Below are 14,278 nucleotides of genomic sequence, written 5' to 3' on the forward strand. Positions count from 1 at the left end.
TTTTGTCCTAACCTTTCTTAGTTTCCAAGCCAGCTCTCTAAAAACACTGAGTTCTTCAACTATTATTTTATGCTGAGGCTACTTTGTAGTCCAACACAAATATAAATTAATGATCACAAAGATCTGAAAGCAAATTTGAAATATGTACACCCGCCACCACAGAAATGCAGGCATTTGAAGGTACAGCAAATGATTCTGCCAGACACAATGACTACGTGCATTGTTTGAGGGACCCCGTGGGTCCAACAAGCCTTGGAGAAATTAGAGCAACCCTCATGCAATAATGAGGGCTGAGATTTGGCCACAGGGCAGACGTTTTCCTGCCAGGAATGAACACTGACCTAAAAGGCTGTGGACCTCACTTACCCACATGTGGCCTCTCCCTTTGGGCCTTCTATGAACCTTGGGGCTGGGGATTGTTGAACAACTCTTTCAGCTACATCCCCCCTCTCCCCCCACCACACCCCACACAGACTTTGCTTAGAGGAGAGGCAGGGCAAGATGCTGCCATATAAAAAAAATTCAAGCTGGGTGGTGGTGGCTCATGCCTATGATCCTAGCTACTCGGGAGGCTGAGATCTGAGGATTGTGATTCAAAGTCAATCTGGGCAGGAAAGGCCATGAGACTCTCATCTTCAATTAACTATCAGAAAACCAGAAATGGCGCAAGTGGCAGAGCACTTGCCTTGAGCTAAAGAGCTCAGGGACAGTGCCCAGGCCCAGAGTTCAAACTCCACACTGACAAAAAAAGAAAAAGAAAAGAGAAGGGAAGGGAAGGAAAGGAAAGAAAAGAGAGGAAGGGAAAGGGGAGGGAAGGAGGGAGGGAGGCAGGCAGGCAGACAGACAGACAGATAGACACCATGGGGCTTCCTGAATCCCAGGACAGTGAGAACTAAGGCCAAGTTGGCACAGGACTTCTCTAGGCCTCTTGACCATGGTTGACTCCCCAGCTTCCTTTGATCTTTAAATCCTGATTCCCAAAGCCTCCATCCACCTCCTCAGCCTCCACACCATAAGAACATGACACTAGGAACAACAGCAGTGTCCGATCCTCTCACGACAGAGACTCAGAGCTAGATGAGCCCCTTCTTCATGACAGAAGGTGAGGCTTTGGTTCCATGGAAGGCTAGAGGTGAGTGACAGGTGTGGTCCTGTCCTCCCATCTACATCTGGAAACCCATGCTGCCGAGCTGAATCTACTGTCTCACACCCATGTCAGGTGAGCCACAAGTCCAGGCGCCCAGATCTAGCACCACACACTTGCAGGTCGCCAGGACAAGGACAGCAGGGCGAGGCCATCCTCTGGCCATCCAGTGCCACACCTACAAGTTCCCCTTGCATCGTGCAGAGGCCTTTTCAATGAAACAGTTCAAGTAGGAAGATGTGCACTGTCAGGAAGCACACAGCGAGATTTCAGCCTTCTCATTCCATCACAGTCTTAGTAGGACAATAATTATAGTCTGGACCTACTATGTGACAAACACAAGGCCTGGAAAGGTCAGAGGTGACCACTGGTCCCTGCTTTCTACCATCAGCATAAAGGATGGAACTGGTACCACTGGGCAGGAAAGGAAGTTTGGTCCAATGTGAATGAGTCTGTTCTTAGAGGAGATTGTGCTTGAGCTGGACTCTGGGGGAAAAAGGATTCTACAAGGCAGGTGTTAAGAGTGACCATTTGTCATATTGCTACTAAAATGACCATGTTTGTAGGTGTGCCTATTTCTTACTATGTTTCATGGTAAATTTTGAAACATAGTCTTCTTTATGCTGAAGAAAAACTTATTGCCAGTAGCAATCACATTTCACTTGGGAATTCAAAAGCTTTAAAACTTCTGAGTGCCATGGCACACGCCTTTAATCCTAATTATTCAGGAGGCAGAGTTTGAGAGGATGGAGGTTTAGGGCTAAACTTTCACAAGACTTCATCTCAATCAGTACTGTTGGTGCTGTGGTATGTAATTGCGATCCCAGCTAATTGGGAAGCTTAAATAGGAGGATCATGGTCCATGCCAGCTTGTGATGAAAGTGAGCTCCTATCTGAAAAATAATGAAGATTAACAGTGCTGGAGGTATGGCTAATGGCGGAGTCCCTGCCTCACGAGTAAAAGACCTTAAGCTCAAACCCTGTTCTGCCAGAAAAAAAAAGCATATATCCAAAGTGAGAAGACACTTTGACACTTGCTATATTCAGCAGAGACCATGCTTTAGAATGCCCAAAGCACAAGCAGCCAGTAAGAAGGGATCTGTTGGCCCCCATGGCCTCTGCTGCCTCAAAGCAATAGAACTATGAATATGATTCGATTCTGGAATTAAAATTCATCTGATGAATCAAGCTATATCATTTTAAAACTTGTCTGAAAGAGTAATAATAGGGCTGGGCACCAGTGGCTCATGACTGTAATCCTGGCTACTCAGGAGGCTGAGATCTGAGGATCGTGGTTCAAAGCCAGCCCGGGTAGGAAAGTTTGTGAGAATCTTATCTCCAAATAACTACCATAAAACTGGAAGTGGGACTATGGCTCAAGTGGTGCTAGCCTTGAGCTGAAGAACACAGGGACAGTGCCCAAGCCCAGAGTTCAAGCCCCATGAGTGACAAAGAAACAAACAAACAAAAATCCTGGGCCAGAAGTGCTCCTTTACAAAGACCCCCACCCGGCCTCTGGAAGTCCCTCCACTAACCATACTCTTTAGAAAATCTCTCTTCTGGATTTTACTGTAAAACAGTAGATCACTTTTGTTGGTGTGTGTGTGTGTGTGTGTGTGTGTGTGTGTGTGTGTGTGTGTGTGTGAATGGATGTATAAAAGTTGGTATTCATCTGGCTTGTTCACTCAGCAGTATATTGTAAGAATCCTACAGTTAGAGGTTGTTCTATGCTGGGTGAGTGTATCTCAGTGTTTTCTTCCATTCTATTGGAGTCATGTCTCTCTGGCCTCTTATTTCTAGAAAAGACCAGAAATTCTCTCTTGCACAGTAAGGATCTGCAGATGAAGTCTCACCAGCCCCTTTCCACATTAAATTGGTCTGGCTGAATTGATATGATACATGCATGTGTATATGTATTTTTTAATTTGTTTACATGTACTATATATGCTAGTGTGTGTATATATACACTCTGTTCATCGTTTTGACTAGGAATTATGGAGAGAGTAGGTAATATGCTAGCCACGAGCTCTTGTGTGTTCTTTCGCTGACCTGGCTTTGGGTGCTGATGCTTCTCAGAGGAGCGTCCGTGCCTTGGGAGCTTGGGGCTCCCTCCTGACGTGTTAGGACACTGGCCTGCACACAGATGCCACTGTTTGATCCTGCAGGATGGAGTAGATGGTGGGTGCTGGAAGAAACAGCAAACCGGATACAAAAGAGAGGAGGGGGTGACCAAAAATTACCACTCGAGAGAAAATAAGGTGATGTTTGTGCACAGAATAAGGCGATGTTTCACGCGCACTTCCCACCTCTGACATTAATCGGAGCCTTTGCCGTGTGCCACTTGTCATCTTTTCCAGGGCTAAGTCATTTACAGAGCCTTTACTTTGAAGTGGAAGGAGGGGGGTGGAGGGTGGAGAACCCTCGCTGCCTTAAAAGGAATGAGGAAGTGAGAGCCCTGTAGCCCCTGGCGAGCTCTGTCCCTGTGACAACCCAGGGTGATGTTTCTTCCTGTCCCAGTAACATTCTGAATTTCCACCTGCCCGCCCCCGCGGCTTATAACGCACAGCACGAGACCCGAAGTCCAGTCTCCTGCTCTCTGTGGCTGGGTAAGCAGGAGCAGAGGGTCATGCTGTATCCTGTTCTCCACAATCCAGAGGAGGTAAAAGGACGCTGTCTAAGAGAACTTCTGAGGGTAAGTGCTACCGGGAGATTCACTGTCTAGCAAGGCAGGGGAAAACGGGGACCAGGCGCAACAGAAAACAGGGACCATGGACCAGTGTTGGAAAGACTGCCAACACTGAATATTTTGTTGCACTCTCCGCCCCAGTCAGTATTATCTTTGGTGTGTTGATCATTGTAAGCACCATCTGGGAATAAGTTCTGTTTGTTTGGTTGTTTTCTTTTCTTGTTTGGGTTAGGTGAGAAATGCAATTCAGAGTACTTCATCCAAATGTCTGTGTCCAAAAAAAAAAGTTAACTTGTTATTGTAATTGCTATTCTGATCATCCCTAGATAGGGATGTAATAATGACTCACAGAGTTCGACTTGGTGAAGAATCTGGCTTAAAGAATTTAGAAATAGAAATAAATGTGTTTCAATGCTGTTCTTAAGAAGAGAAGGATTTTTAAATGAAAACTTTCTGAATAGTTTTGAGCTCTGTTCTTGGAAAATCAGCAGTGACTCTCCTGCCTGACACCTACCTGTATGATTTGTTGTAGACAGAATCAAAGCCCTAACGGCGTGGAATTTGTCCCCTGCTCACATCAGCAGCCAATGAAGGTGATAGGCAGCTTCGATGCTGTACGTACACCTCCTACATTGATTGGTTCATGTTTTCCACAGACAGGAGCCAAAAGACATTTACTCAGTGTTTTCTGTTTCTCTCTCTTTTAGTCAAAAACACTAAATGCCAACAACATGGAGACGTTAATTGAATGTCAGTCAGAGGTAAGAAAGTAATTTTAGATGCTTCATTTGCACTGTGAAAAGATAGAAAACTTTGTTCCAATGGAATATTATTTGGCTGGCTAATTGGGGTAGAAAATGAATCTCCTCAGTGTAGCAAATTAAACACATCAATTGAGATCTTCTCAGATGACTGTTAAGATTGTCAATTCTAAAAGCTAAAGGAAAAAAATCAATGCACTCTGTTCATTGGCTTTTAAGATGAAGATACTGTGTTTGTATTTTTTAATTACCTTTAAGTAGCTGTATAAGGGATTTCAGTTCAGCATGTCAGATCTGAGGACACTGTGTCTTGATCAATGTCACCCTTTCTATGTTCTCCTCCATCTCTCTGTTTTCCTAGTCCTAGTCTCTCATTTCTCATTGAATATTATGACTTCATTCTCCTCCCTGCTCCATTCGTATTTGGTAGGGAATGGTGGACTGGTTTCTTGTATGACTATTTTAAATGAAATAATTCTATTTTAGGGCGATATCAAAGATCACCCCTTGTTGATGTCATGCGAGAGTGAAGACAGTGTTTGCCAGCTAAGTGGTGAGTTCTGAAAACAAACTGTTCTTTCCTGTGAGCGCTACCAAACCACAGTACCTTGCCAATACGAGGAATTTTGTTTTTAAGTGTTCTGATCAAGACCATAAAATATTAACCCTTTGCTGGCAGGCATGCTCTGACTCCAGAGAGCAGCCAGGGCTGTCAGGGCAAAGACCCTCTCTGCAGCCACTCCCACCCCAGCCCAGCTCCGCAGCCTGACAGATAGATCTCCTGGCCGTTTATGTTTGAGAATGAAAGCACGCATGCATTTGAAAATATTACACAGCGCCCTTTCCATTTTCTTCTTTTCCAGCAGAGGCTGCATCTAAGCACCCATAAAGCTGTCGAGGCTGGCCTCAAATCCCAAAGAACCAACCTTGGTTCTCAATAGCATACCTCAGCCTCGGTCTTCTTAAGTATCATTTAGCAAATGAAGTTTTTATAATTAGGAAAGTGAGGGGTAGAGAGGGAGGGAGGGGAAAAAAAGAAGACTTTTGAGAGAATGTACCCATTGTGCATGTCTAGGTTCAAGCCTTCCTACAACCAGTTCTTGGTGCAGGTTGGTGCAAAAGCAGCAAGCTGGGAAGGCCAAGGTGACTGCAGGCACCCTGGGCCGAGTAGCTCCCTCTAGTGGCTGATTAGTGGCTGTGGAAGGTGAATGCTGAGCCCTGCAAAGGGATCTTGAGCAAGTCACTTCCTCTTTTAAGGTTTTCAAGGAAAGAAATTAAAAGTCTCCATTGTTCAGAAACTTTCCCTGGAGTTATGAGAACCAAGATGTGAACCTGGTTTTTTTTTATGACTTACACTGTTAAGTTTTGCTAATTTTCTTTAGCAAGTCACTGGGGAAGGTAAAAACAGGAAAGGTGCGGCCTTTGGGGAACCCTGGTGTCAAGATGTTTAGGGGCCGGTTGCCTGGTAACTATGTGGTTGTTTTAGCCTGGGGTTTTATAGATCAAGAGTCCTGCCCTTTGCTTTCAAAGTTTAAAAAAAATCATTCCCCCCTTTATGGCATATGGTAAATGCCATTATGTGGCCAACAATTCCATGTTCTTTTTCTTCTTTTTTTGGGGGGCTTGAACTCTGGGCCTGAGTGCTGTCCCTCAGCTCTTCAGCTCAAGGCTAGCGCTCTACAACTTGAGCTACAGTGCCACTTTCGGTTTTCTGGTTGTTTATTGGATATAAGAGTTTCACGGACTTTCCTGCCAAGGCAGGCTTTGAACTGTGATCCTCAGATCTCAGCCTCCTGACTAGCTAGGATGACAGGTGTGAGCCACTGGGGCTGGCTTGTTCTTACTTTGGTCTTTGTTTAAAAGCATCCTGTCATAATTCAGTTTTTCTCTGTCTCTTGTTTTCTTGGCTATAGAAGTTAAGAAGAGAAAGAAAGTCCTGTCCTGGCCCTTTCTCATAAGAAGGCTCTCCCCTTCGTCAGATTTCTCCGGATCTTTGGAGCCAGAGTTGAAAGTGTCACTGTTTGATCAGCCCTTGTCAATGATCTGTGGTGAGGACACACTCCCAAGGCCCATTCAGGTGGGTGTGTGCTACTCATCACCCCTCGGGATTTCTAGGATGTGTAAACTCCTTGGGGAATCAGAATTTGATTCTCACATTGAACTTGTTGGAACTGATCTTTAGAGTTTCCCACGCTTGGAAGCAATGCTCAGATTCTCCGCTCCCTTACATCCTAAGAATCCATTGGATTCGCTCATGAGCTCAAAGTGATGGCCCCTGGCTTCTTCCTCTGACCTCACAGCTTCAACGAGGCTGAACATGTGTAGCTTCTAAGTCCACAGGCAGGGATAGGGTGGATTATATATGATCAGGAACCTGAAGTTCCTCTGGAAATAGTTGAAAGGAAGGAGGCCCAAAGCAATTTTAGAACGTGCAAAGTTAGAGCATTCAGTTTATCTCCTAGAAAAATGACGGGGGGCGGGAGGAGAGACAGTAGATCCTGTCTGGCAGCCAACACTGGCCTCCACAGTCTTGTTTAAATAGCCTTTGAGGATAAAGAAAACTAGCTTTTATGGAGAGGGGATTGTATGACAGTGAAGTCAGGACTGTTCTGGTGCATTATTTAATTCTCTTGCTCTGACCCACACCTACATGTTTGAGTCAGAGGTGGCACAGCGTGTGTCCCCAAGCCCTGGGTAACCATTCTGTTCCTGGTTCTGTTCCCACAGGACATTCTCACAATTCTCTGTCTAAAAGGCCCTTCAACTGAAGGAATATTCAGGAAAGCTGCGAGTGAGAAAGCCCGCAAGGAGCTGAAAGAGGAGCTCAATGGCGGCAGTGCTGTGGACCTGGAAGTGCTCCCAGTGCACCTCCTGGCGGTGGTCTTCAAGGTGAGCTCGCTGCACTGCGTCTGTATAGACACCTCCTTCCCAGGAAACAAGACAGAGGCTCTGCTCCTCGCTAGGCAGTCAGCAGACCTGTAGTTTAGGTGCTTGTTTTTTTTTTTTTAATTTTAGTTAAATCTTTTAATTATTTATAATGAACACATCAGGTCTAATGATCCCAGATTTCAACTGGAAGGGGTGCATTAAGTTCTTCAAACTCTTGATGAGAAAGACAACTTGTTCACGGCCAAATCCATAGACTTCTACATCTGGTACCCTAAATTCACATCTCTGGGGAAGGTGCCTCTTGCTATGCTTAATGCTAGAAGTTGCTGAGACGCAGTGTGAGTTTGAGAGGTTGCCTGGAATGGAGTGGGGACAGGAATGGTCTATGGCAGGGCAAATGTGAGTGGCCTGTGCAGCTGGGACAAAAGCAACAAAAGGAGGAACACCTGCACAAGCACCACACATGACATGGGGCAAACAGGCCAACCCTCTCGTTTGTCCTCCAGGACTTCCTCCGGGGTATCCCCGGGAAGCTGCTCTCTTGCGACCTGTTTGAGGACTGGATGGGAGCCCTGGAGCAGCAGGAGGAGGAGGACAGAATTGAGGCCCTAAAGCAGTAAGTTGACAGAGGCAGCCCAGGAGGCCAGGCCTCCGTGAAGCTGCGGAAGTGCTTTGTGACTCACGTTTCAGAGAAATCCAGTGGAACTGCCATTCACTCCCACAATACACACCAATAAGTGTCCTGTACGCTTTAAGAACGTAGTTTAAACAAACAAATGAGAGTTCTTTTCAAAATGCAGAAAATGATCTTTAGTACTCATAAATCTCTAGAAGTGGGACAGTCTCTCTGTGTGTGACAGTGCAATGCAGAGCACCTGCAGAGCACGGCTACGAGGGTTGTCCTGACCCCACCTTGATGGTATCTGCACATGGTAGCAGTTTCCTGTAAAAATGTCATCTGGTGCAATTTGGGAGGGATTGTTTGGTTCATAAAAGCACATGGCATGTTCAATATTCTTACAATTAACCAAAATGAGAACTTCATAACAACAAATATAATAGGTAACTGTAACTGCCTATGTTGATAGAAATGTAACCTCTTCATGACTAGAGAGTTCTAAATGCCTAATTTTCTTTGGAGAGTACTGGGGGTTGAACCTAAGACTTCTAACATGCTAGGCAAGCATTCTACCACTTCAGCCACAAACACCCCCAGTGAACCTTTAAAAGCCTAATTTTATAATGTCAGCACCTCCACACATCCCAAGAAAATTTATCTATATGTTATAATCCTCCCTCATTGCTAAATATTTTCTATAATGTATCAAAGTAAAGACATCAGACTGTCCCAAAACAAACAGAAGCCCAAATTATTACAACACATTTCTAGCTAGTCATAAAATATTTTATAATAATAATTCACCTGAGGAATAAAAAGGATCTATTTATTGGAGCCTCACTTCACTGGGTTTTTTTTTAAGTGAGACCTTTTTAAAAGATCTAATTTATTGTTGTTAGTCATAATAATGCCTTGACTGGCTTGTTCTCTATAAAGATATCCTCAGTTTAGGGAAAAGCAAGAAATTCTATCTTGAGATGTTAAACACAAAGAATTACTAAATAGCTAATGGATTAGTAGACCAAATGGCTTGGGAAATGTCAAGGCAAATGACTGTGCTGGGTGCAGACGTCACACTCTGTGATCCGATGCGTAATGGGGGCTGTGGTGCTGGGCACGTCAGAAAGACCTGGTGCTCAGCCAGCTTTGCTCGGCGTTAGCCACGGTTGGAAGCAGTCTGAATGAAGACTTAACTGCATCACTTAGGAAAAACAGTGCCTTCCTCATGTTAAAGAAGTCTGATCTTTGAAGAAACTCTTAACAGGAAAGCTAGATGGTCTCTGAGCCCCCTGGAAAACTGACATCCCTAACTTTATTCTAGGGTTGCAGATCGGCTCCCCTGGCCCAACCTTCTTCTGCTCAAGCACCTGCTCTGTGTGCTGCATCTGATCAGCAAGAACGCCGAGGTCAACAGAATGGACTCCAGCAACCTGGCCATCTGCATTGGCCCCAACATGCTCACACTAGAGAATGACCAACACTTGTCTTTCCAGGCCCAGAAAGCCCTGAACAATAAGGTTTGTTCTGCCTCTACCTAAAAAGCTTTCCCTGTATGATCTCCCTCTGTTCGCAAAAGCCAACCAACAAAATGCTTCTGATTCTCCAAGTGACTCAGGGGTCACAGTGGACATCGGCAATGCAGAATGTGTCCACAGGGCTCCACTGTCTCAGGCACACACGTTTATGAGACCGAATGTCTGTGTCCTCTGACACCTTAGCCTTTGGAAGACAAGTGCAATGGTCAATGCCCCACTATCCCCTTAGAAAAATTCTATTTCAGCCTTCTGAACTTCACACCCTGTCAATCATTGTTTGGGGAAGGACCTGCTTAAATAAAAAAAGTTCAAGCCAGGCACTGGTGGCTCACGCCTGTAATCCTAGCTACTCAGGAGGCCGAGATATGAGGAATGCGGTTCAAAGCCAGCCTGGGCAGGAAAGTCCATGAGATTCTTATCTCCAATAAACCACCAGAAAACCGGAAGTGGTGCTGTGGCTCAATGGGTAGAATGCTCACCTTGAACTGAAGAGTTCAAGGACAGCGCCCAGACTCAGAGTTCAAGCCCCACAACCACAATAAGTAAATAAATAAGTGAAGTTCAGTTACTTTAAAGGGTTCTTTTTAATTCTTCAGTTAAAAATGTATGTTTCCAAAAGGCCAAATCATATAATATGTATTATTGTTGGGGCTGGGAAGGTGGCTCAGTGGTAGAGCACTTGTCTTGCATGCCTGAGGCCCTGAGTTCGATTCCTCAGTACCACATAAGCAAAAAGAAAAAAGCCGGAAGTGGCACTGTGGCTCAAGTGGTAGAGCGCTAGCCTAGAGCTGAGGGGCAGCATCCAGGCCCAGAGTTCAAGTTCCATGACCGGACCCAAAAAAAAATGTATTATTATTACTAAGTCTCATTAAACTATTTTCAGATAAAAATCTCTAATTCTCATTTTGACATTTCCCCCCATTAGTTGGCCTCCATGTCTTCATGCTTTGTCCCCTCTGTAAAACAACAAAAACAATCCTTAAGCTGACAACCTGATCCTCCCCCCCCCCTCACACACACAGGTTAAGACACTGGTGGAATTCCTCATTGACAACTGCTTTGAAATATTTGGGGAGAACATTCCGGCTCATTCTCGCATCACTTCTGACGACTCCCTGGACCACACCGACAGTTCAGGTACAGAACACACTGTCTTATCATTGTGGCTCATGCCAATCATGCCTGCTAGTGATGTCAAATATCCCTGGTATTTGAAGCACAGGTTGCCTTCACAAACCACAGGTTAGACTAGAATCTGAAAGAAGTCATTAAGCAGTCATTAAACACACAGGAAGTCATTGTTCTTGGATTTCCCCTCAACAGCCTCTCTTACTACAAAGGAGCTTTCAGCATCTATCTGCAACTTTGCCCTTTCTATTCTAAATCACAAATTACTACCACATAGCCATCAGCTAGGAAGTTTGGTAAGAAACCTTTATCTCTACATAATGGAATATGAACCCAATAAAAATGGAAATTGTTTTAATAAAAGAGTATCCAAGTGACCAGTTTTAAAACTTAAATATTCAATCAATGCTGGGTCATGTGTTCTTTGCCTCCTCCCACCTCCTCCTTCTTCATCTCTTCTCTTTCTCTCCTTCCCTTCCCCACTTCATCACTCATTCATTTCTTTTTCTTCTCCTAACCTCAAAATAAAATATGAAAGAAGTAGAATTTTGATGTAGTAGATTTGTTTTTATGTCAAGTCCTGTAGCACTTTGAATAACTGATATGAGTAACTGGTATGAAGAGGTGGCCTGGACCCCAAACCTCAATTCTGCCTTTAATCTCCCCAGATGTGTCAATGCTGCAGAATGACTCTGCCTACGACAGCAATGACCCTGATGCGGAGACCAGCAGTGCCACCAGCCCTCCCAGCCGGCCAACCCCAGGGCTCACCACCAGCATTGCTGGCTTGGACAGCGGGGTCCCACAGGACACCTGTGACTTAAGCCCAGAGCCCATTGTTAGTACAGTAGCCAGGCTGAGAAGGGCCGTCAGCCAGACAGACAGGAGGTTCTCAGAACCCAGCATGCCACCCTCACAGGAGTGCCTGGAGAGCCGGATGACAAACCAGAAACTAACTAAAAGCAAAGATGACTTTACCATGCCCGGGGCCGGCTCTCATTTCGAAAGCGAGAAAGCAGAAGATCCATTTCCAGCGGAAAGCAAACCCAAGAGACCAGCAAACCTGAAGCTCAACAACTTGAGCCCAGGATTGGCAGGCCCACAGGGACTGGCACCCAAGGCCTTCTCCAGCAGCTCCCTGGATGGGTCTTCTGACAGTTCACCTGTACCTTCTCCTTCCTGCCCCAAAAGAAATTTCTTCACCAGACACCAGTCTTTCACTATGAAGACTGAAAAAGGCAAGCCCAACAGAGAAATTAAAAAGCACTCCTTGTCATTCTCCTTGGCTTCCCACAAAAAAGTCCTGCTCAAAACCCCCAGCTTTGAGTCTGGGAAACCCAAAGACATAACCAGAGACCAAGTCAAGAAAGGCTGGCGGAAAGAAAGCCAGCTTGCTGGCCGAATCGTCCAGGAAAACCAGTCTGACACCCACAGCCAAGCAGCTGTCAGCCTCAGCTCACCTTCCTGGGCCCTCTCCGTGGACGATGTGTTCCAGCTAGCTGACAGGGGGAGTCTAGGAAGCCCGCCATCTTACCAAGAGGCCATTCAGCTCCAGGCATCTGGATTCATGGCCTATGGAAGCCAGACAGTTGGAAGTATGAGAGCGAGAATGCTCAGCCAGGACTCCAAGCTGCCACCTCTTCCCCATGGGCAAAGCATCTTCAGTGAAGGGAAACATGATGATCACACACCCATGACTGAGCATTTGAAACAGAGCCGGACTGTCAGTGTCTCTGTAGAAACTCAAGCTGGACCTGAATTCCACCGACTGAGGACCAGATCAGAGTCTATGCAGAAAGATAAGCAGGACTCCCTTGGGCGACGATGTAGCCAGCCGATCTTCGATGCTGACCAACTCCAATATGCCAGAGAATCCTACATTTAGGACAGGAGGCCTTGTACCAGACTTATGGAATGTGTACATATAGGACCACATAAAGAACTGCGTGTAGACTGTGTTCTCTAAAAAGTCATGAATAAGCTCCTGTAGATGGTCTAGTGGAATCCTCCTGTGCAAGGATAGCTCCGCAGGGTGCTAGTGTGTGTGTACCTGATCTGTGCAATATCTAACGAATGTATATAATATATGAGAGAGCAGGTCTGCATGAATCCTTGCTCATGTGTATTTGTGTACATTCAGTAACTCGTTATTCTTTTTCCCTTAGGGAAAAGTGCTTCTAAAATCACCTTTGTCTTTTCATTAATGCTGCTTCAAATGCCATGCAAGTTTTCATATTTTCCACAAACTATATTGAGAGAACAATATCTAAATCTCTGATAACAGTTTACTCTAGGAAGCAAGCTTGTAATAACTAGTCATCACAGTAGAAGAAAGAAAGAGACCACAAGCCATAGAGTTTGGTATCTGGAGTTGTTCAAGGCAATTGGGAAATAATAATGATAATTATTTTTTAATACTTAAATATCTCCTTTCAGTCATTTAATGAGTGGAGGGGAGGAAATGTATTACATTTAAAGCACGGTGTTTCTTTGTAATCCAGGAAGCAACAGTGTGGAGGTCAGAGGTTTTATGTGCATTGGGGGTTCTATGTAAAGCTTCAATGTAATTTCACTACAATAAATTGCCTTTCTTCCTTATGTGAAAGTAAAAACAAATCACTATTTATTGATATATTGCCTGCTCCCCCTCAGTTAATAGAAATCCACCACAAAAATTATTTGTATGTTGGCTCATTTAACAAACATTTATGGAATATATATATATATATACACATATATATATCCATTGTTTCAAGCCAACTGGCAAGCCTGAGTATTTTGTGTCTAGGAAACATAGTCCCTGTCCCCCAGGAGTTTGAAAAAGAAAAAAAAAGGCACCTTAAGCCATTTTTCAACAAGCATTTGAGTGCCAAAAGTTTTTACTATGTAAATACAGGATAATAAAACATAGGTCACATTTCCCATTTCTAGAGAACTAAGCTTTTCGCTGCTTTTTCATATCTCATTATTATGATGCTCCATTTGCCTAATTTTTAGCACATTGATAAAATGTTTGAAATATACTGGAACTTTATTGCTAGCGATTCAGCTATTTATTAAAAATACTAGATTATAATTCCCTTAACCAATTTTTATAAAAGATTGTGTATGCTTTTGGTCTGTTGCTGAAATATTTGTGTTTGTGAAATGTTTGTGTTGACTAGCTACCAAATGAAGACATGATTCACTATCAGATGAGATTAATAATCTTGTTAACTGTGTCGTAAACTGGATTGCTCACGGTGCATGACCAGACTTACTGTTTTAATATTTTCTAGGAAGCACCAATAATTCAGAAATTTCAAGGGGCAGCCCCTCCCCTTCTGACTTAATTAAAAGCAATATGTCCAAGACTTGTACACACTAACAGTAAGAGGTACAATTTTAGCATCTACCATGTGCCCACCACTTGGCTAAACATTTCCATATCAAGGAAAAAAAGAAAACCCTCACCATCAGATTCTTAATGATTTATTTTGAGACAGTGTCTTTATGTGGCCCAGGCTAGCAATAAAT

At 44.3% G+C, this 14,278-nt stretch overlaps 1 protein-coding gene across 2 annotated transcripts; it reads left to right on the forward strand.

The window, feature by feature from the left end:
- The first annotated feature begins 3,642 nt into the window (after positions 1 to 3,642).
- On the forward strand, positions 3,643 to 13,955 carry LOC122116128 (T cell activation RhoGTPase activating protein). Of its 2 annotated transcripts, none has more exons than XM_042689763.1 (10): positions 3,643 to 3,836; positions 4,363 to 4,444; positions 4,538 to 4,591; positions 5,078 to 5,144; positions 6,505 to 6,668; positions 7,319 to 7,480; positions 7,987 to 8,096; positions 9,421 to 9,616; positions 10,657 to 10,771; positions 11,431 to 13,955. In XM_042689763.1, the coding sequence occupies exons 2-10, from the start codon at positions 4,418 to 4,420 to the stop codon at positions 12,645 to 12,647; spliced, it is 2,112 nt and encodes a 703-aa protein (XP_042545697.1). In that variant the 5' UTR covers positions 3,643 to 3,836; positions 4,363 to 4,417; the 3' UTR covers positions 12,648 to 13,955. The 2 variants fall into 2 exon arrangements, with proteins under 2 accessions (XP_042545697.1, XP_042545696.1); XM_042689762.1 differs by having other exon boundaries at positions 4,367 to 4,444.
- Positions 13,956 to 14,278: the final 323 nt, after the last annotated feature.

The sequence above is a fragment of the Dipodomys spectabilis genome, unplaced genomic scaffold (genome assembly GCF_019054845.1).
Source record: "Dipodomys spectabilis isolate Male_0828 unplaced genomic scaffold, ASM1905484v1 ptg000126l, whole genome shotgun sequence".
NCBI classification, from domain to species: domain Eukaryota; kingdom Metazoa; phylum Chordata; class Mammalia; order Rodentia; family Heteromyidae; genus Dipodomys; species Dipodomys spectabilis.

Excerpts from the sequence above, each read along its gene's own strand:
- LOC122116128 (XM_042689762.1), top strand. The coding sequence starts at position 3,771 with ATGCTGTATCCTGTTCTCCACAATCCAGAGGAGGTAAAAGGACGCTGT. Across the intron at positions 6,669-7,318 it reads CACTCCCAAGGCCCATTCAG|GACATTCTCACAATTCTCTG; the intron begins GTGGGTGTGTGC and ends CTGTTCCCACAG. Across the intron at positions 10,772-11,430 it reads GGACCACACCGACAGTTCAG|ATGTGTCAATGCTGCAGAAT; the intron begins GTACAGAACACA and ends TAATCTCCCCAG.